Source organism: Besnoitia besnoiti, chromosome I (assembly GCF_002563875.1).
Source record: "Besnoitia besnoiti strain Bb-Ger1 chromosome I, whole genome shotgun sequence".
Lineage (NCBI taxonomy): Eukaryota > Apicomplexa > Conoidasida > Eucoccidiorida > Sarcocystidae > Besnoitia > Besnoitia besnoiti.
Window position 1 is genome coordinate 2,073,181 of NC_042356.1, and position 21,159 is coordinate 2,094,339.

At 60.9% G+C, this 21,159-nt stretch overlaps 3 protein-coding genes across 3 annotated transcripts; 2 read left to right on the forward strand and 1 right to left on the reverse strand.

Moving 5' to 3' along the window:
* Positions 1–4,468: 4,468 nt before the first annotated feature.
* On the reverse strand, positions 4,469–7,726 carry BESB_003090 (diacylglycerol kinase catalytic domain-containing protein; the record flags this gene model as incomplete). The annotated part of the gene is made up of 5 exons (XM_029359064.1): positions 4,469–4,669; positions 5,130–5,359; positions 5,494–5,711; positions 5,928–6,128; positions 6,594–7,726. The coding sequence occupies 5 exons, from the start codon at positions 7,724–7,726 to the stop codon at positions 4,469–4,471; spliced, it is 1,983 nt and encodes a 660-aa protein (XP_029221977.1).
* Positions 7,727–9,589: 1,863 nt separating this feature from the next.
* On the forward strand, positions 9,590–10,639 carry BESB_003100 (uncharacterized protein; the record flags this gene model as incomplete). The annotated part of the gene is made up of 2 exons (XM_029359065.1): positions 9,590–9,610; positions 10,304–10,639. 2 exons carry the CDS (start codon positions 9,590–9,592, stop codon positions 10,637–10,639), a joined length of 357 nt encoding a protein of 118 aa, XP_029221978.1.
* Positions 10,640–11,837: 1,198 nt separating this feature from the next.
* On the forward strand, positions 11,838–19,580 carry BESB_003110 (uncharacterized protein; the record flags this gene model as incomplete). Its single annotated transcript, XM_029359066.1, has 4 exons — positions 11,838–16,847; positions 17,232–17,555; positions 17,876–18,277; positions 18,558–19,580. 4 exons carry the CDS (start codon positions 11,838–11,840, stop codon positions 19,578–19,580), a joined length of 6,759 nt encoding a protein of 2,252 aa, XP_029221979.1.
* Positions 19,581–21,159: the final 1,579 nt, after the last annotated feature.

The window sequence follows — 21,159 nt, forward strand, 5'->3', positions numbered from 1 at the left end:
ACGCAAGGCGATCAAGGGAGACGCTGAAGACCACGAAACATAGAACCTGACGGAAAAAGTGTGCAGACGGAGTCAGATTTCGTTGCGAGCTCATCCGGTCTTTTTCGGCAGAAGGAACGGCAGGCCGTCGTTTGGCGGGCACAAGACGCAGACTCCGGTGTACACACACCGGACGAGAGAGCGCTGCGAGTGAGTGGCGAGTCTGTCAGCGAAACGAGCACCAAGCAACCAGCTTTAGAGAAACAGAGGTGTGATGCACTCAACCAAAGTTGCAGACCACTGTGGAGCCGTAAGGAACACTCAAGTTGAGTGCGCATACACCCGCCGCCAAGAATAAGCCTGCCGGCGTAGATCGCGGAAAAGAGCGTGTGGAAAAAACCCAAAGGGCATACGAGAGACACAGTTTCGAAAGTCCCAGTGGGGAACTGGCGGGGGAGTGAAAGAAAAGAAGTTCAGAGCAACGAGACGTGAGGAGGCAATGGCGGGGCTCGGACCACGAGGCAAAGAGAGAGCTGACGTTCTCAAGCCCGATGCACCGTGTGCCTTATCTTATCAAATCCCAGCGGCGAGGATAAATGCGTCGGTGAGCTTCGACAACACGCTGTTTTCCTTCACATAGTTTCAATCCACGAAGCGTACAAACACACGAAGACGATACAGAAGATGATACAGACCGAAGCTCAAATGTGCACTGCCGGTCCTATGAGTTGTCGCTTTTGGCTTCTTGTAGAAATGAGAGACGTCGGCTGGGCCTGGCCCTTGGAATCTTGATCCCGAGAAAGAAAAGGAAATTGAGACAATCCTTCGCAAGACAGAGGAACAGATAACACTCCTGGAGTGGTTGTACAGAAAAAAGACACAGGGTGCTGCAGGAATCCCGGGAGGAGACTCTCCACCGTGCTTCCGCCGTTCTCCCTTTGTAAAAAGATCAGCCTCTGTCTTGGCCGGTTCCCCTTCATCTACGCCCTAGCAACGGACCACGATGTCCTTTTCCCCTGGGTGTGTCTTCCGGAATAGCGGATAAGAAGACGAAACGAAGGCTTAGGCGACATACGGAGCGCATGCAGAGACACGCGAGGTGACACAAAAGGAGGCGGCCAGCTCGCCGCGAAAAACGCAGACAGGGTCACCTCCCTCTTAACCCCCCTGTGAGTCACACTAGAGCATATGACACTCGTGTAACGAAGGGAAAACATTAACAAGAAGCCGCAGACAAACGGTGAAGCCAAGGAAATCATAGCTGTAAATATAAATGGACATGAGTAGGGGTGTAGGGGAGAGAAGCCGTGTAAGTTACGCGATTCATGAGCCCGAAGCGGTTCACATACAAACGTACAACAGACAAGCGTCGTGGGACTCTTTGTTGATGTTCACCACGGCCAGCGCTCTTTTCTCTCTAGCAGCCGGCATCCGGCTCTCTACTGATTGAATCCTGTCTACGCAACCCTCAGTAACGAATGAAGTCTCCGCGTGCCGGACTGCGCATCCAGCAGGCGCTTACAGCCATATCGCATGGGTGCCCTGTAAGACGAAAAGCTGCCTCGTTTTCCATCCTGCAGGAGAGACACCTTGTCGCGTTCACTGGTGATAGACTTTCTCGGAGTCGAATGCGTAGACTGTGTCTGTGTGTGCGCGGAACACTCAGTGCAGTGTTTGAGTCAGTCGAGGGTAGCAGCCGAGCTTTCCACGGAGGAGGAAAGGCGCTCGGTTCCTCGAGTGACACAGAAACCTCCTCGTGAGACAGCTGTGGGGTGCCCAACCGTCGCGCAACTCGTCCGGTGCGCGAACAAGCTAGAGGACCGTACATAAGAGCCCACCCACACAGAATCCAACGAAATCCAGCGGAAGCGCTCCCCTGTATCTCTTCTGGGCGGCAAGCAGCTGCTGCGTTGTTTTCGCACTTTGCACGACTCGTGTCCCAACGGGCCTTGCACGCCGGACAAGCCAATCTAGGGAAACGCGCACTCTCTTCGCCCCGCTGTCGGCTTCCCGTACGGCGTTCTGACAAGCGCCGACAGGCTGACGCACGGTCCGCGTGTCTGCGTGCAATGCAGCTAGCTGCCGGCGGGCGCTCCAGATCGTGTGAAGGGACATCCGAGTGCAAACCGACAGCGGCGCAGAGAAAGGGTGGAGTGAGGGCCTGGCAGGAGCAACCGAAGCCGCATACAGCGTGCAGGATGCGACGGAAAAGCGCGCGGGGTGGACGGCAACAACAGGAACAGACGCAGGCGAAGCGTGCCGCATTGGGAGATGAAGGTGGGTTAACGGCCCGCCCCACGTCAAGGGCAGAAGCCGATAGCATCGCGCGAAAGACGGGGAAGAAGGCGAACGCCCGCGCAGGCAAGGGCTCTCGAACTGCACTGACTTGAATCATGTCGCACCAGCAGTCTCCGAGTCGGTTCCGTCCGCTCTTCACGTTCCACGACAACTCGAGACATTTCCCAAAAGGGTCAAAAACAAAGGCGAGACGAATGATTTTTCAAACTGCTGACCACCTCCACGCAAAAGACAGACAAGCACGCCCGCCGTTGTAACATCGACACTGAGCACAGAGGGTGCCTCAACAAACCCCCACAACAAGCGTGCGGCATAAAACGCGGAACGACACACGGACCGACACGTAGAATGATACGCTCGCCCAGCATGCAAGGAATGCACGTGATCTCATACACAGGAACATCCGCTGCAAGGTACAAACGCCTCCACTCACAAGTCGCCGGACACCCATGACAGAGTACAATCGAGAAAAACCGGCTCTGCCGCCTCCGCGCCGCACTGTGCAGTGGCAAACTGCTTCTTCCTGCAAGCGCGCTACACACTGCGCACGCCCTTTTTTTGCCGGAAAGGAGCCGCACCCCGCTCTCTCGAGTCGGAGGGATAGACACATTGCGTTGTCCTGCGGAGGCGGCGCGGGCGATCGTGGCCGAGCCGCGATCGCTCGCACCTCGAACGAACACGCAACTAAACACCAGGTGAAGGCTCCAGGCCCCGAGAGGAGCGGGAAAACAGAAAAAAAAACGGTGACATGCCAGGGGACGAGGTGACGCAAGCACTCGGGTAAACCAGCCCTGGACGACGCACCGCCAGAAAAACGGAAAATCGAATATGCGCCATATCCGCAGCTGCGTGCAACGCACATACACGATCCACAGGTACCCTGATACAACCCTACAGGTGTCAGAGACACACGCGGTCGCTGTGCAAATGCACGTTTGTCGCATAAACTAATATCTGGAAAATACAGCACGGCCTGGTAGCGCTGCACGAGCGAGACAAGCTCAAACTCGAAATGGCCCCGTCCGACTGAGACGACGCAGCACACCGTGCGGCCGGAAAAGGGAGGAAAACGGAAAAATGGAGGAACAGAACCCAGGAACGAGCAACTTGCTTCGCGAAGCAGACGAATCCAGCACTCGCTGTTACGATAGGGAGGACGAAGACGCGAACGCGTAAAACCCGCTCGAAGACCTGCGCGCCTGCGCGGCCACAGCGTCGCCTGCGGGATAGGCGACAGCTCGGTGTCAAAGCGTTTGAGTCCTTTTTCTCTGCAGTGCCGAACGACAGCCGAAAGGAGACCCGACCTGCACGCACCTCTCTCGCGCATGCGTCACGAGAGATGCTCGGCAAATGCGCATTCGCCGAGCCGACCGGCTGCCGGAAGCAGGAACTGCGCGCCTGCGCTGCCGTTTCAACGCTCTTTTTGGCCTTCTCTCTCAGCTTCAAGCGGAGAGAGAGTGGACTTCCACCGATGCGCCAGAAAACGCGTAAGTATACGCGTCTTGACATACGCATGGAACCCCTGTAGAAATCAACAGAGGGTGTGCGCACCTCCTTGCACGCGGTCTGCTGTCACCAAGGCCCGGTTTTGCACAGACGATTTCGAGACTCATGCAGCCGTGGGACTTCCGCCCGCCTCTTGGCCTCCCCCCTCCCCCCCTCTGGAGACTTTTCTACCCGATACCGCTTCCCCTGTGTTCACTACACACTCAACCCACACGCCTGCATATAGCACCAGGAAATACGTGCACATACCTCTGCTGCGGTGTGGACTATAGATCTACATAACCTATACATCTACCTCGAAGCGCGGACACGTAGCCGAGCTTGAAGACGCCCGAGCGTGCTCAGAAAAGTCTCCTTTCCACGTGAACAAACATCGGGGCAGGCGTTTTCGCAGTCTCTCCTCTGTTCCTCCCCTCCATCCATGATCTTCGCTTTCTCTCCCTCCTGTTCTCTGTCGCCGCTGTGCGCCTCATCCTCCACTCCACATTCTCTTTCAGTCGTGGATAATTGTGTCTATACAGAGATAAGGGCAGCACGCCTGCTTCCCGATCGCATGCGTCAGACCTCCACAGCCTCCTATCCGGTCCTGCGGCAACCTGCATCGACGGCGAGACGCCGCCGCTCGCTGCCGCGAAGCCTCTCCCGCGCCCTCGACTCGCCGCCGCTCGCGCCTGCCGTGCCTCTACTATTTGCGTGGCGCCGCAGCCTCGTTGTTGAGGACGTTGAACGACCGAATGTATTCCACCGTCGCAGACTCCACGCGCGTGGCTTGGCGAAACTCGCCGTCGACCTGGAAGCCGACGGACCCGGCCTTCTCCGGCGCGTAGAAGGTCACCGAGAAGGGGCCGCGGTGCTGCGCGAGCCGCCGCGCGGCGTTGTGGTCGACCTGCGCAGCGAAACAGAAAACGAGGAAAAAGGTCACGCCGAGGCCACCTCGAAAACGCAGGCAAGGAGCCAAGTCCGAGAGGAGAGTGCTCGCCTCACGTGGACAGAAAAGGGTCCAGGCCGCACGACGAACGGAAAAGCCTCAGGAACGGAGAAGCTGCGATGCGACCGACGCACGTGCCTCTGAATCAGGGCGAGGCATATCCTGGATGGATGCACTCAAGCCGTGGAGCGAGCGGACCTCGGTGAGGCTCGAAAAGAGGCGACGTCTCCGCCCCCCCTCCCCCCCCCCCCTCCCGCCAACGCACCCCGACAGGTACGACAACAATAGCCCGCACCACATGGGCCTGCGCCGTGACCCCGCCGCAGTCTCTCTCGACCTCCACACATGCATGCGAGTGCACGCTTTCTGCCACCGAGTGTGTCGTCTCACGCATGGGCTTCGCGGCGCGGGCACTTACCAGGACACTGCGCATGAGGGCGAAGCGATCATGGAAAGACAACAGCTCGATTTTGCCGTCCCCCATCGACTGGTTTGCTTTGACCAGACGATCCTTCATGTTTTCGTACGCAGCGCGGTTAGCCGGCGTGTCGCTGGCTGGAGGTAAGACGCCGACCTTTTGCGTCCTGCGCCAGAGCGCCACTCCGCCGATGATCGAGCGGTTGTTCAACAAGGTGAGCGAAATACAGTCTGCGGAAAAGCCACACACACACAAACGCATGCGCGGCCTCACACCCGCCTTCCTTGCACGCCGGCACGCGGCCACGCGAACACAGGAAACACAAGAGAGGCTACTAACACACGGAGCGGGGATGTTTGCCTACCTTCTAGCTGGAGCGCGTCGGGGTACTTGGTTGGGTTCGTGGTAAAGAGGATCCGCTTCTCGCCGTTTTCGATGGCATAGACGGACTCGACCTGATGAGAAATCTTCGTCCACGGGCGGTTCAAGAACTTCAAAAACGCCACGCCATACATAATGCGATTCCGGAAGCGCGACGTGCTGCGCAGGCGGTCGAACTCCAGACCGACCATCGACTCGAAGCTGAAAATTGTAAAATAGAACAGGGGGGAGACCGCGACCGACGAAAAATAATGAAGACAGGAAAACCGTCTCGTGGACGCAAGTAGACGCGTCGACTATGAAGCGACGCATCAATTAAAACAATTTAACACATATATGTCACAAGTACTACAGAGAGATGATGTATGATACAAATTTGTATATGTGCATATGGGATGCGGGAGTTGCTCTGCGTACCCGAATCCGAGATAGAGGTTAAGCAGCGACTCGAAGTGTCGCGCAGGCTCGCCGGTGGTCTCATCGAGGACTTTCACCATCTGGCGCGTCTTCCTGTCGATTCTTTCAAAGTAGCCGCCCTCCGCCGTCGTGATGTTCACTTTCCACATGTCGTGAAGAGTCACGGAGGCCTTCTGCCACTCGGTGACGAGCGTCTTCAGCCTGAAGGCCAATCACACACAGCAGACGAAACCATACTACAAACCCATTTGAGCACGCCTACAGATGCTGGATAAAGGCGAAATGAGAGTGAGGCGGCATTCTCCAGTCGCACCACGGTGAAAGCTTCCCAACGAAGGCACACGCAGCGTCGCCTTACACACAGCAGAAGCCTCTGCCCATTTTCGCGGACGCAGAAACCGAATCTGCGCATCTCCGCACACGCATCTGAACGGCTACAGCGCTCCGGGCGATCGCCCCTTGCATGCGAAGGAACCGTGTCCCCACCCTAAACTCAGCGTCTGGCGCCTCGAAACCCTAAACCCTCCGGCCATCTCGTCTTCATGCGTGCACGCAGACTCGTCTCCAAACACGCATCCATGTCCACAAAAGAAAGCATAAATATATGAGAGTGTGTGTGGCAAGCAAGCACCTTTTTCTGCGCGAGTGACGGCTGCGTGGACTTACGTGTCGCCCTTGTAGATATCAGCCTTGGTGAGGTGGCGACCAGTCCATCCGTAGCTCTGCGCGAAGTCATTCCCGGTGCCGAATCCGACGGTGCCGATTGCCATCCACTCGAGGGGCACCTGGGCGTTGAGCGCCTCTTGGTTCACCCACATGACGGTCCCGTCGCCGCCGACGGCGATGACGCGGACGAGGGCGCTCGTTTTCTTCGGCATCGGCGTGCCGGTGAGCGTGCGCTTGGTCTCGACGACCTGTTTGAGCACCAGGAAGCCGTCTTTGCAGCTCTTTCCCAAGTCGTAGATCAGCACGCGGGAGCAGATGTCCGCAAAATCCCGCGCGTACCGACCGTTGGCGTCCGCCTCCCGCAGCCAGTTGGCGCCGCTGCCGCCGCCCGACGTGCCGTTCACGAAGAGGAAGACGAACCGCGTGCCCGCCTTGCAAGGCCAGCTCGCCGCGACCGCCTTCGCGTCCGCACGCAGCGTCTCCGCAGCCTCCCCCGCGCGGCGCAGACGCGGCGCCGCCGGCAACGACGCATGCGAAACCGCAGGCTCCGCGTGCGCCTCGTAGTCCTCCGCAACCGCGTTGACCAACTCTGCGACGCCCACGCGGGCGTCGGCCTCTTCGCCTGCCTCACTGGAGCCTCCGTCGTTCACCCGTCCTTCGAGTTCATGCCCCTCCTCAGCGTCGTCGCCTCCACCGTCGTCGGAACCGAAGTCCCCCAGCGACGCTAGAGTCGACTGCTCGGCGTCAGTCAACGCAGCTGCGGCAGAGAGCGGAGGCAGCTTCGCACCGAAGGATTCGCCGCCCCCTCTGCGAAGAGCGAGCGGCGGCCGCCTGCCTGCGCGGTCGCTCGCGTCGGGCTTGGCCTTCGCGGCGGCGGCGAAGAGAAAGACCGAGGGAGCAAAGCTGGGGGAGACAGACGCAGACGCATTCAGAAGAAGGCGCTGTGCAGCGGAGACCGCGGGCGCGGAGTCCACTGAAGAGACCGAAACGCGGGGAGGGGGAAGCGCAGAGAAAGAGGTCGACGACGAGAAAGACACCAGAAAGAGGAGGACAGACAAAGACGAGAGTGAGAGTGCGCGAGACAGAGGGGAGGGCGACGCCGGCCGTCCTGGGTTCGCCCTGGAGTCGTCCATCGTGTGCACCATCCTTTCTCTCTTGCGTGCGCCAGATTTCGCTTTGCTGTCGAGCGACCTGAGGCGACGACAAACACACCAGAGAGTGTCGCTGGAAGAAACGAGCGGTCAGTCGCGGTCGCTGATCTGCATCCTTTGCCCGAGGGGAGCAGCTCGCACTGGCGGCAAAAAAGCGGAGAAGCCCGGCAAATCCTAAATCCTACATCGACGCAGCGCGAGACGCTAGAGAAGCGACACCAGGCGCAGGCGGCGGCAGATCTTCATGACCTGGGCACGAAAACTGCCGACTCCTCCCGGTGGCGCAACCATGCGAGCGCGGCTGCAGCTTGGAAGGCCCGGCCGGGAGGCGGGCGGATGCAAGAGGAAGGAAGAAAAGAGCGGAGAGAAAACGACAGGAAATTCATCAATCAGGTCGGCGCAGAATCTCGGAAGGTGACGCACCTGGCGGGAGGAGGAGCGGCGGAAGACAGAGGGGCGAGCGACACGCGGCAGCACGCGGGGGACAGCCCAAGGGCGCGACACCGCGGCGAAAAGACGAGAGGACGGGAACTCGGGAAAGAACGAGCCGTGGAAAGTGACAGGGATATAAAGTCACAAAAGGGTACAAAGACGTCCGCTGTGGCGGGAAACTGGCCGCCTGCTGCTGAGGGACAGAGGGAGTAGCAGGCGCCCGCGTTCTGCGGCGCGTGGAGTTCAAAAGATGCGTAGCCGAAAAGATTTCAAACTCGCGTCTCTCCCTAAGCTGGCGTCACGTGAACGTGACGCCTACACGGAAGACCGCCAGGTGGGGGAATGTGCAGCGGCTGCAGAAGCAAGAGAGAAACGAACACGCTAAATATCTACAGGCGCAGTGCACTCCCACAGTAAGCGCCGCGCGTCTTGCCGCGCATCATGACTGCGGCTGCCTCCTCCTCGGCCGCTGCCCTGTCACCTCGTCTGGCAGCGATTTGAGAACCCTGGAGCGAGGGCAGCCGCGAACGACGCGGATGTAGACGACTTTAAAGGAGCGACAGTTTTGCGCTTTCCGGCCTCAACGAAGCATTTCTCACTGCAAATTTCCGATCCTGTGGGGGGTTTTCTCCTTTCGCTCCGCAGAGAGACCCCGCTGCGACGGACGGAGAGCAAAGGGGACTGTGCCCGAACCAATCGCCTCGCCCTCGCGCGGTCGCGGATATCGAGCAACGGTCACGGGGCGACTACTGGACTTCGCAGGGTCTCGCACGTTCCTTCTTCCCTTCAACGGCGCAATGAAGAATTTATGCAGCGTAGATATCTGTCTGTCTCTTGCTCGAAAGGAGCGAAACGACTGCCGAAAACACCACGTGGGGTCCCAGCACGCTCAGAGCGAGCGTCGCTGACCTCCAGGAAAGCGGAGGCGTCTCCTCCGTCGCCTCTCCGCGACGACCACCTACAGTCACCCGCGGACTCGGTATTCCTCCCTCGCTGTCCAACCCCCTTTTCGTAGCCCGACGTCTCCGCCTCTCGCTTCTTCTTCTGACTGACGTGGCTTCGACAAAAACCGCCGCGCCCTGGCACGCTGTGAAGCCCTTGTCACGGCCAGCAGGGAGAGATCAGGCACTCACAGAACTAATCAAGTCTAGGAAAGGGAACGGAGGCCCGTAGGATTGGCAGCTGGTTTGCTTCCACGCCGTGTTTCCGCGTCTCTGCTCGCGCGGAAGAGCCGTCAGTGAACGAGGAACCGGGGGGGAGGGGGGGGGGGGGGTCACGCAGCGTCAACGTTGTGAACATCCACTCAAATCTGCAGAGCTGACCCAACGTCCCGCGGCGCCCGAGACGGCTGCAAAAGGAGACTTTCTGTGGGCTGTCTCACCCCATCGTAGAGAAGGTCACAGTTTGACCGCAATGAGCGGAGGAGGTCTGCCGGTGAGCAACCGAAAGCATCGTGACGATGGAAACCACGAAGAAACGGGCTTCCTACGACAGAAAGATGCTGAGATGTGATTTATGCCTCTGAAGGGGTATTTTCATGCACTGTCGTTAGACGGGAATATCGGGACGCGTAGAACGCTGATAACGCGCCCACTTCGTAGATTCACTGCGCTTCCACGTATCCGTTGAGCAAAAAGGGGTCTCAGAATGAAGATCCGTTATGGGCAAGGCCAGGACGTGGCAAATCAGACTCGCTAGAGCTGAAAAAACCCGTATACCGTGTGCGTGGAGCAGGGTAGAGAATACACTCGTTCACCCAGAGATGAAAGAAAAGTGCAGAACGCGCGTAGACAAGTCTTCAGCGACTCCACTGATAGAGATCCATCCAGTCTCCTGCGTATGACCGTCTCTTTGTCGTATCACTTTACCTCTCCCGTACACCAGCGTTGTCTTTTCGAGGGACGTGCACCGCCTCTCCTATGTGGATAGAGCCATTTAGAAGACGGTCGTCGTCAATCCGAATATTCTATCATTTTGGTGATCAGAGCCGCAGACTGTAGATGAAAGGAATCCGGACCAAATACAAAATGCTCACCGGAGTGTGGCCTCAATTCAACGAGAAGCTTTTCTGAGGCACCCATACAGCATATTCTAGCTGCCCTTTCTTCTGTTTGGACTGTGTTACAGCGTGTACTGGTGTCTCGCTGTTTGGAGTGTGCTACACCGTACCCTTGTCCCTTTCCGTTTTGGTGGAGGCTGAAAATTCCATCGTTAGCCCCCGGTATCCCTCGAGGTAAGACAGCTAAAAGTGTTGGATTTCAAGATCCTACGACATTAAGATTATTCCACATCGGTTATGTTCTAGGCGTAATATATGGATTCTTGTTTTCACTCATCTTAACGGCGAGAGAAAACTACTACTCAGATGCTAGTCTAATCAGTAGCATCGTCCTTGGAGTTATCATCACAGTCCACGGATTGCGTTCTAGGGACGCATTCGCAGTCCATCAGCAGTTGCGCTAGTCACGAAATATTGCAGACCAACTGGTTTGCTGCACTGGCTGTCTTTACGTGTGTCGCGCGACCCCGAAATTCTGAGCAGCCAGTTGCGATTCGCAGCAGCAAGATGACGGGATGTGAAGAACTACTTTCATTTGCCGTGCGGCATCCTCTTGCATCGAAGAATAGGATTATGCGTCCTCGCGACGTTCCTTTTGTTTGGCCTGGATGCTCACCTCGGAGCGAGAAAGTCGGAGTTGAAGGGAAAGTCTCCCGGTATGTCTTTACCGTCTCCCTATGGTTCCACGAGTGTGCTGCAAATTGGGAGCCGACATCTGGTCAATTGCAATGCAGATTGGCCTCAGGGTGCATCTCTGACTATGAACGTCTCATATGCTTATGTAGGCACGAGTAGGTCGAGTGAAAAACTGGTATCCAAATTCAGTTTAGTGTTCAGTGCCTCCGCACACGCGCACGCGCGTGTGCGTGACGCCGTCCACGACTGCGGACATGCGCGCTGCTGCGCTGGCGTAGAAACTGAATGTAGCCGCAGCATTATTCTCAAAATTTGCTTTGGCGATTCCCTGGCCGCGCTTGAGCAGACAAGCATTCTCATTTTCGGCCTGTCGGTTCTCTAGACACGCTTACATCTTGCGGCCGCATGCATGCATGCTTGCAAGTGAGCTGTCGTCCGCGTCGATTTTGCGGAGGTGACCATCGCTTGCGACCGCGTTTTCGTCTTTTTCAAAACAGCACTCCCCCTGCCGACTGATGTCCCACATCCGCTTCGGATTGGGAGAGCAGATGGAAGACATTTTTATGCTTTGTTTGCGTAGCGTGCCCTTCGTTGCTCACGCACATTCAAGGGGCTGTCTGGCGCAGGCCCCGGTCGCCTCGGCTTCCGCTGTCACAAGGCAGCCGACAACGCAGTCGTCCTCCCGTAGTTTTTGTCTGCACCGCTCTACGTTTGCATCCTGTCTGCTGTTCCATCTCCTTCTCACCTCCTCTTGCGTCTTCTGTTCTCTTTGTGCCCGCCAATTCGGTTTCGTGAAGAGCGGCGGCCTTGCCGCTCCAGCGACGGTATCATCTCAACCCTCTGTGCTTGGTTGGCGGCACTCCGGTCGACTGCCTTCCTCGGCCTTCCCTTCCCCTCCCGTCTGCGTTTCATGCCGCTTTTTACAGCTTTGCCGGCTCGGAGCCCTGCCTTCTGCGGGGGCTGAAAATGGCGACGCAGGGGTTTCATTATCTCTGTCGCCACCCGAATGTCTTCCGCGTCCCCACTCGCGACGAGCCGCTCCTGACGCACCCGTTTCCTCCCGAGCTACTCGATCCCGCGGAGCCTCAAAATCTCTCTGAGACCTGCGCAGCATACAGCTGTCCCCCCGCGCCTTTGTCTGCGGGCGCTCCCCCTCGGCGTGCGTCCTATGCGTCTTCGTACCGTGTGACTGGTGTCGCCTTCCACCACACAGAAGACCTCTTTGCTGTTGCGCTTCGCGTCACGTCCCCCGCGGCGTCAGCGTCAGCCGCTTCGTCGGCGGATCGAGTCTCTGCCGGGACTGCGGCTGCAGCGTCTTCGGCGTCCGTCGTTCTAGCCGCGCCCGGTTCATCTGGCTTGTCCGCGATCTCTTCGGCGGAGACGGGAGACGAACACGCGTCGACGCCGCGTCCCGAGGTCTCAGCGGCAAACCAGCAACCGACTGCATTCTCAGCCGCACTGCGCGCAGAGGCAAACCCGCAAGGCTGCGTCTCGCCGCGGGGCGCAGACGTGCCTACGGCAGAAGCTGCCCCCGAGGCGCCGCGCGCGCAGGAGGGGGGTGAGACTCTGCCTGAGAGACGCCAAATAGAGTCTGCGCGGCGCGGAGAGGAAAGACGGGGGATCGAAGCGGCCGCGGCAGAAGGCGAGGCAAGCTGCGATGAGGCGAGCGCCCAGACAAGGGACGCAGAGAAATGGACTGAGGCCGAAGGAGGACGGGAACCCCATAGCAGCGATCACCGAGAACCCCCGCGCACAGAGGGCGAGGGAGGCGGCGCTGAGAAGCAGGGGCGCCAGCCATCAGCGGGCGAAAGGCCACGCTCGCCCGACAGGCGGCAGCCGCAGAGCGTAATCGCAGATGATTTCAGCGTCTCTGTGGCTTCGCATGAAGATGCAGAAGGCGACAATGAGCTTTTGCACAAAGCACCACTCGAAGAACCGCCTGAAAGCCAGGTCTCCCTCCGCAATAACTCTCCGTCTCCGCGCTCCCTCTGCGCGTCTCTCAATTCTTCGCGTGCCGCTTCCGAGCCGGTCAGCGTCCCGCCTGACTCCGGCTCTCTGGTGTCGCCGTGTGTCACGGCCCCCGCGCCTGCAGTTTCAGACAACCTTCCGCCATCATCCGCTTCGTATGCATGCGCCTCGACCGCGGTGGCGGCTGCGCCCGACTTGGGGGACGCGTCGCTCAGTGCGTCGCAGGCGCCGCGTGCGGCTGGCGATTCTGGCGCGCCGGACTCGTCGGCGCCGGCGTCGTCCCGTTCGTCCTTCACTGTGTTGGTCCTCTGCGACAGTGTGACGCGCTCGGCGATCACCTCGTGGCGGCTGCCCTGCGCCCGCAGAATGGCGGCGGCGGCTGCAGGCGCTGGCGGGGCAGCAGCGCCGGCTCGGGGGGGGAGTGAGGCGCGGACGCGAGAGCCGATCGATGCCTCGCCGCATGAGCCAGGCGGCGCATGCCACCTCGCCTTTACGCCTGACGGCGGGCACTTGGCGGTCACCGACGAGGCGTACGAGAGCCTCTTTGTTTTTCGCCTTCCCGTGCCGTGTCTGCTGTTGCATCCGCCGGTCGGTTCGCGAAGAGGCGACTGCGAAGGGACTCGGACCGGCGCTAGGCCTCGAGGCGCGCCGCGCGACTCCGCGCGAGACGAGGCGAGCGTGAAACTCGTGGCGGCGCTTCGCTTCGAGAGTCAAAGGGGGGAAGGCAGCGAAGAGGCTGAGGCGGGCGCCCGAGAGTCCTCCCCAAGACATGGCAGCGACAACACGCCACTGCATGCGCGGATTGCGTGGCTGTTTCCGTTCAGCGGGGCTCGTCAAGGACGCGCGCGGAGCCCGATCGAGTCAGCACACGCAGAGCCGAAAGCAAACCGAGATTCGCGGGGTTCGCTTCCGTCGTCTTTTCAGACGTCGCGCGCGCTGACAGCGCCTCCATCCGAAAGGCGCTCTGCGACACCCGCGCCGCCGCCTTCGCAGCCTGCGCCCGCAGCAGAGCGGAACGGCGTCTCCGCGCGAGCGGCTGAAGCCGGCGCGCAGAGTGCCCTTCGGATAGAGGACGACGGGCGCAGCAAGCAAGCGACGACGAGAGAGAATCACTCTCCAGGCCGGGAAGGCGACGCTGCTGCTGCATCACCCGAGGACGGCCTGGGAGAGGAAGCAGGCAGCCTGTTTGGCGACAAGCCGCTCATCGCAGGTGACAGGAACGAGGCGATAGAGGGCCGCAGCGTCGGCAAGCAGTTTGGCGATCCTGGCGCGCAGGGAGACAACAGAGGCAGCGAGAACGACGAGGAGGCGGGTGAAGAGGACGCTGCCACCGACGCCCATGAGCTCCAGAGGACGCGGAGCAGAAAGCGGCAACGAGAAGGTGACGGCGCCGCGCGACCCTGCCGGGGCGCATTCCTGCAAGTTCTCTGGGTTCAAGAGGCAGTGAACGAAGGCAGAGATGCGCGACACGAAGCTGGAAACCTGCAACAGGGGCGCCGCACAGAAGAGGTAAAGCGGCAGGATTCCCAGGGGCCAGACGATCGGGAGGGAGAGGGAGACCTCACAGACAAACACGAAAACAGCCGGCGTGCATCGGGAAGCTGGAGCTGCGCCTGCTGCGGCCACAGCTCAGGGACGCGGCGCATGCATGGCGCCTGGCGAGAAATCGACAGCCTGTCTGAGAAGCCAAACGAGCGCAAGAAAAGACGATTCGATGCGGATCGACCTGGGCGGCCGACTTCCTCCCCTCAGCCGGTGGACGGCGAAGAACCTGAGGACAGGCGAGTATTTCCTCAGGTAGGGTCGTCCGTGCCTGCCAATGTGCGAATCGCGAAAGGCGCCTCCTCGCACGGGTTTCGTGAGGAGGCTGCAATCTCGCCGCGTTCTGCCGTCTCGCAGCTCTCCAACGCTGCTCGCCCCGAGCCTGCGTTCTCCCCAGCGTTGTCATTCGCAACGGCGGATGACTCCTCATCGTGCACGTCGGCTGCCTTGCCTTCTGCGACTGTCGTCGTTGCAGCCGCGACGCCTGGTGAGCCGCCGCTTCTCATCGCTTTCTGCTCGCGGTGCGGAGCTATTCGTCCCCTCGGCGAGGCACGCGGTCGGCCTGTCGCCTCGTCCGCGGGGGGCGGCGCACTGGAGCCCCGGCGCGCGGGGTCGCCGCCGCCCTCTGCCGAAGAGGCTGCCGCGTCGCCTCCTGCGGGCGGGGCGCCAGGCGACGGAGGTGGGGCCGCTGAAGCCCTCCCCGCGCCACAGATCGAAAACAGCCATCTGAGTTCGGTGACCTCTGTGATCTTTGTACCTCCGCCGTCTCAGTCGCAGCCGCAGCCGCAGTCGCTCACCGCGTCGCCCTCTTGTCCCTCGGTCGCGTCGTCGGGCTGCTCTGCGGGCGCTCTCTCGCGCTTGCCGTCTCCCCCTTTTCAGCTGCTTGCGTGGCCTGCGCTGGTGGCGCGGAGGGTCCCCGGTCCCGCGCCCCTCGCCGTGGAGCTTCGGCAGAATGCCGCTGCGAACCGCGTCGCCTACCGCACGCTGATTCACTGGATGCGCGCGCTCGTTTCCGTCCGGGCGCTTATCGCTGATGCGCAGGGGGCTGCGCCGTCGCCGGCGGCGTCTCCGCCGACCAGCCCGCCTGTCAAGAAGCAGGCGACGGCCGCCAGTGGAAAAGAGGCGGCGCACAGCGAACACGACAGGACACCGCTGTGCGCCTCGCCTTCCCACAAGCGAAAACCGGCGTCGCTCGCTGGAACGCCGAAGAAGGCGAAGGGCGACAAGCTCCTGTCAGAGGGATCGGCAGGCGACCGCGACAGGCGCGACGACGACACCGCAGATTGCGAAGCGCAATCGGGGGCGCACACGAAGAAGATAGGAGCGCGGAACCTTCGGCTGTGCAGCAGCCGCGAAGCGTCTTTCTTCCGGACGCTCCTCGCGCAGGCCGCCGCACCTGTTGGCCTTCCCTCCGAGCAGATGGTAAAAGAGATGATGGGGACGGCTCTGTATTCCTGGTTCGCGCGCGCGTTCGTCGTCGACTTTGAAAAGGCTTTTCCGCTTCAGGCGCGGGCGCTGCGAGATCCAGACATGCGCATTGTGGCAGGCGATCGGCCTTCGCCTCGCGGCGAATCCGCAGCGATGACACAGGCCGAGGACTCCATCAGCTCCTTACGTGCGGTCGCAGATCTCTCACACTGGTGGTGGTCTGTGGCGCATACGCACGACGACTTCCTGCACATCTGCGACGCCCACACGGGCGCGGTGCTCACGCAGATTGACCTCCTCATGGGAGGCAGCGGATTCGCGTCGTTCGCAACAGCCCCGTCCGACACAGGCCACGACCGGCTGGGTCATGCGGAGACACCGCGGCAGCCGGCACTCTCCACGAGCGCGCAGGGCGACGCACGCTGTGCCGCCTCTTCCAGCGCAGCGAGCCAGCAGTCCGCAGGCCGGACTGAGAAGACCGCGCGGCGCCCCCCGCGAAAGCCGTCGCTGACCTGGACGTATCAGCTGCAGCAAACGGGCTCCGCGAGAGGTGCGCTCTCACTCGACTGCAAACGCGTTGCCGTCAGCCAAGATCGATCGTGCGTCGCGGCGCTCACTTGGGCCATGGATGGCCTCGCCGTCCTCGAACTCAGCGTCTGCGAACTCGTCGCCGCTCCGCCCTCGAGCGGCGGCGCACCGGCGGTCTCGTCGCCTTCGCGCGAACACCCGGCGTCTTCGGCGGCCGCGTCGTGGGCGTGGCGGGCGTCTCCAGGCTTGCCATCGCCGTCAGCAAGCGGCGGATTGTATCCTCACCGCCCGCTCTCGCACGCGCCTGAAGCAGCTTTAAGAGACAGCGAACGATCTCAAGCAGAGTCGCAGGCCGCGGACGCGTCGCCCCAGACACACCTCGATGCCCTCGGACGAGGAGTCCGCGTGAGGCGGCAAAACTGGATTCCGCTGTTTCGCGGGGCGACGCTCGCGTTCACAGACGAGCGGATTCCGTCGCGGCAGCTCGTGCTCGCTCAAAGCGCCAAGATGGTATGCCACGACATCGCAGTCAGATCCGCGAGACGCGGACACGACCCGAACGCCGGTCGGGAGGGGGGATGGGGGAAGCGAAAATATTAAAACGTGACATCCTACACCAAGGCGCTTGCATGCACAGGTATTCAGTATAGTGGTCGCTTCGAGGTAGTCAAACGCGGGCCTGCGTCTATTGGTTGATTTCCCTGCAAGCGCAGCGGTCCAGCAGCAGCTGACGTCGACTGCGTACCTTCTACACTTATTTTTCATTCCTGTCTATCCCTGGGTCGATATCGAGGCGAGTAAACGATCTAGGCTGTAGGCACGGTAGCGTGACGTCGTTTCAGACGACGTGCACGCGAGTCGAGGGCTGGTGTGCGTGTGTGTCTGGTGGTGCAGGGCGGCCGCATTTTCGTTCTGGACTGGGACAGCCTTTTCTTCCAGCCGTCGCCTTCTGATCCGCTCCCCCCGGCCTTCGCCCGCGCGCGACTCGTGCACGCGTTGCTCGTTGCGCCGCCGGGCTCTGCGAAGCGCAGCAGGCAGTCGGCGTTCGAGTCTCACAGCGACGCCAACGCGGCCGGCGCGCGTGCGACGAAAAAGAAGGCCAGCCGACACGCGACTGCCGAGGCGAAGCAGCGGAGTGCAGGCCGCCTGGCGGCGCTTGCCGCGCATCCCGCGACGCTCGCGATCCTCGAGACCCCGGAGAGGCGAGGCGTGAAAGAAGTGAGAGATAGGCACAGTCGTGCAGCAGTTTAAATCAACTCGAGATGGCGTCTGAGACGTCGGGCTTGCGCACGGAATGTGGTCGCCTGAATGCCCTCACGATGAGAACGCCACAGGTCTCCGATATATCAGCAGAGGCAGATGATGGGACCCCATCGAGTCACGCACTGAGGAGGCGCTGAAGTCTGAGGACGGGCAGACAGCATGCCGTGGAGGGGCTTCGCGGAACCGTGACTGACGCGTGGGTCCGTCTGCCGGCGACGCACAAGGACACACTCGCCCACCGTTTTTCGCGTTCTCCCATGTGGTTTGGATTTCAGGTTTTCACTCTCCCTCGCCATAGCGCGTTCTGCTGCATGCTGGAGGTGTGTCCCAGCCGCCATCCCGCGCAAGCGGTCGCCTTTTCTTCACCGGTCTCCGTTTCCTCTTCCCTCGCCTCTTGCTCTTCGCTGTCTCGCGCCGCGCTGTCGCTCGCCGCGGCGGAGGCGCCGCCGGCGACGCAGGGGCAGCAGCCACGCCTGTCGGCGGTCTCACCGCAGGGCCGCAAAGAAGACTCGCCGCTGCTTCTATTCCGCGTCGAGGGCGGGCAGTGCGGCGGGGTGCCGGTCGTCAGCCAGTACAGCATCTTCCAGCAGCTGCTCAGTTTCCACGAGAAACAGGAACTCAGCGGCGAAGACTTGGATGGCACGACTTCCTTCTTCTTCAGGCAGTTCGCCAGAGAAGTGAGAAGAAAAGAGAATATACTTGCGAAGCATCTTGCGCTTTTGCTAGAGTTCATCATCTGGTTAAAGACGTAGCAGCAGGAAGGGAATTTTGGGTGCTGCCTGCAACACCTGCTTCTTCGAGAAAGACGGCTCTGCAAACCCGCCGCGTTTCAGGCAACGTCGGGGGGCGGGAATCAGCCACGTGGGGGTTTGATGAGGCGTTAGCCGCGCGTGATACGAGGTAGCCAGACCCAGACTCACCGGTGGTTCGCGGGCTGTGGCGATGTGTGTGCCGCAGGTGTCTCATGTCAGCTGGCTGAAAGCTGAGGACGCGATTCTCCGCAGTCGAACGCACTTCCGTCTGACTCTTCCTTCACCGCTGGCGTTGCGGCCTCGGGGGACGCGCGCGGCCTCTGACGCCCCCTCTACGGCGTTTAGGCTCCTGGAGACGGACACCGCGCGCTCACAGGACACCGCTGACTCCACCCCCAAGGTCGCGCTGCTCCCGATCTGCTCACCGCTGCTCATGGCACCGCAGTTCACCACGCCCTTCACCGCTCCGAGCGCCGACTCGGGTCTTCCTCCGTCGCCGTCGCCGTCGGCATCCTCATCCGCTGCGTGGACGCGCTGGCGGTCGCGGCGCGCGTGTCTGCGTCGGTGGGAGCACGCTGTATGGACGGCAGCTGATCGCAGGCGAAGCGGGCAGGCGCGCGACGACGCGTACCCTCAACATTCCTGCGCGGACTTCTTCCCGGAGGCGAAGGATGCTCATAGCGATCTCAGGCGTCCCGCCGAGGAGGCGGCGCCTGCACCACCGGCTGACTACGACGTGACTGCACCAGAGTCCCCAGAGGAGTGCGTCGGAGGCGGAGGATCGACTGCACGAGGCCAGCAGGGCGCGAGCGACGGGCGTGCGACTGACGACAAGAAGGCGAGTTCGAGCTTCGATGCCACCACCGCGAGTCTCGAAGAACTTGTTGACGCGCTCTGGGAGACGCAGGAAGTCTGCACCCCTCAGTCAGACCCCGGGAGCGTTTCGGCACCGGCGCTGGCGCCTTCTTCCTTCAGATCTGCGTCCGCGCGGCCGGCTTCTCAGGGCCGCGCCGGCTTCTACTCCGCGGACGAAGGCCCCGCGACCCTCGAGGCGGGGCGCGTAGACGCACCGGCGCCGCGCCGCGCGACGACGGGCGGTGAAGGAGGAACCGCATCTCGAGAAGGGAAACTCCCACGCATGCGCGAGAATGCCGCCACCGTCCACCGCCTGGGCCCGGCTGTGCTGGATCAGTGGCTGCAGCAGATTACTTCCGCAGAGCTGTGTTGAATGCGCTACGCGAGTCACGTTAGCGGGTGGGGGATTGCGAGGCAGCGGCGTAGAGGGTGCGAGCCACGCCGACGGCGCGCAGCTGAGCCCAAAGCACGAGCCGCCTTCACGGCGACGGCCTGCGTCTCACGCAGATCGCCTTCACTTGATTGGCTGGAGCCGGTCAAAGACGAAACCGCGAAAGAGGCTCCGCGCGACGCCGCCAAGCTCTGGCTGCGAACCCCATCCTGCGCGACGTGCTGCGGCTCTTCATCGCGGCGCGGCAGCGTCGAAAGACGGCGCGGACACGGCCAAGCGAAGGCGGCAGGCGAGAATGAGACCAGCGCCAATAATGGTGGGGCTGCTGCAGAACTTTCATGACAGACAATGCGCGAGAATCAGAAGCGACGCTCTAGGCAATGTGGAGCCGAACCCCAACCGCCTCCGAAGCCGGAGCGGCTCAGCGGCCTTGCAGCGAGGAAGGGAAGCATCGAGCCCAGCCAGAGAATCTGTGATGAGTTGTCAGGAGTCGAGAGTCCTATCGGCGCCTTCGTGTACGTTGGCGCCACATCCGCTTTACGCAGGGCTCCTGCGGAGTGTTGACTTTCACTTTCGGTTTGTTTTGTTTCGGTTTTATTCTCGTCTCTGACGATACGATGCTCTGGTCGAGAAAGACAACGAGCCAGCTCGGCTCCGTTTCAATTCAGCTCTGCGCCGATATGCGCTGTCTTACTGCAGCTCAGTTGCTTCATATGGTCGTGCTCAGTCTCTCCCCAGTGAGGGAAGCCTTCATAGCCTTCTGCACTCTAGCGGCTGCCAGGCACTACATCTTTACGTGCATACCTGTTGTTGCACGTATGCCCCTAAACCCCAAACTCCTGCCTTCACATAGCTTCCGCAAAACTTACACTAACCTGTCCTGGTGTCTGCTTTTTCGTACCGCCCTGCTTGTGTCCCCATAATTGTGGGTGTGTCTGACGCTAGCGCGCCTTTCACTGGAGTTCGGGTCGCGTCAACACCCAGCTGTTCGCAGCTCGCTTTCAGGGGCGTCTCGCGCGGCTGTGGAGTCTCCCTCGCTCGAGGACCGCGTCCTCTTGACTACTGGCCTCGCATGCGCATCGCGCAACGAAACAGCACGCCGGCGAATTCACAGGACTCAGCCGCACAGAGCCGCAGACGCGCAGACGATTCATAACCGAAAAATGCTTCAGCCGGCGTCAGGGCATTCAATCATCACAGATGCAACCCCGGCGACGCCAGGCCAGGATCGTAGATTGCTTTGACAGGTCAGACAAAATAGTCAGACATAGGGGGCACATTCTGCAGTGTGCATGGTTCGAACTAGAACAAACACTACCGCTGCATGCCTATGCTCGCTTCACACACTCGACGCGTGGAGGTTGCCCCTAGAGCCTCTTCGCGCCACCAGCAGCTTTTTTCCGCTGCGGCTCGTCGATATTCCGCTCTTCGATGCGTAACGTCCTACACTTCAGCCCTCCCTCAGACTGCCGAGCTGCAACTGTCTCCCTGCTTTCGCGGGGCTTTCTCTGCGGCGACTCGTCGATCTTCACAGCCTCAGGTGTCCTGCATACCACGACCA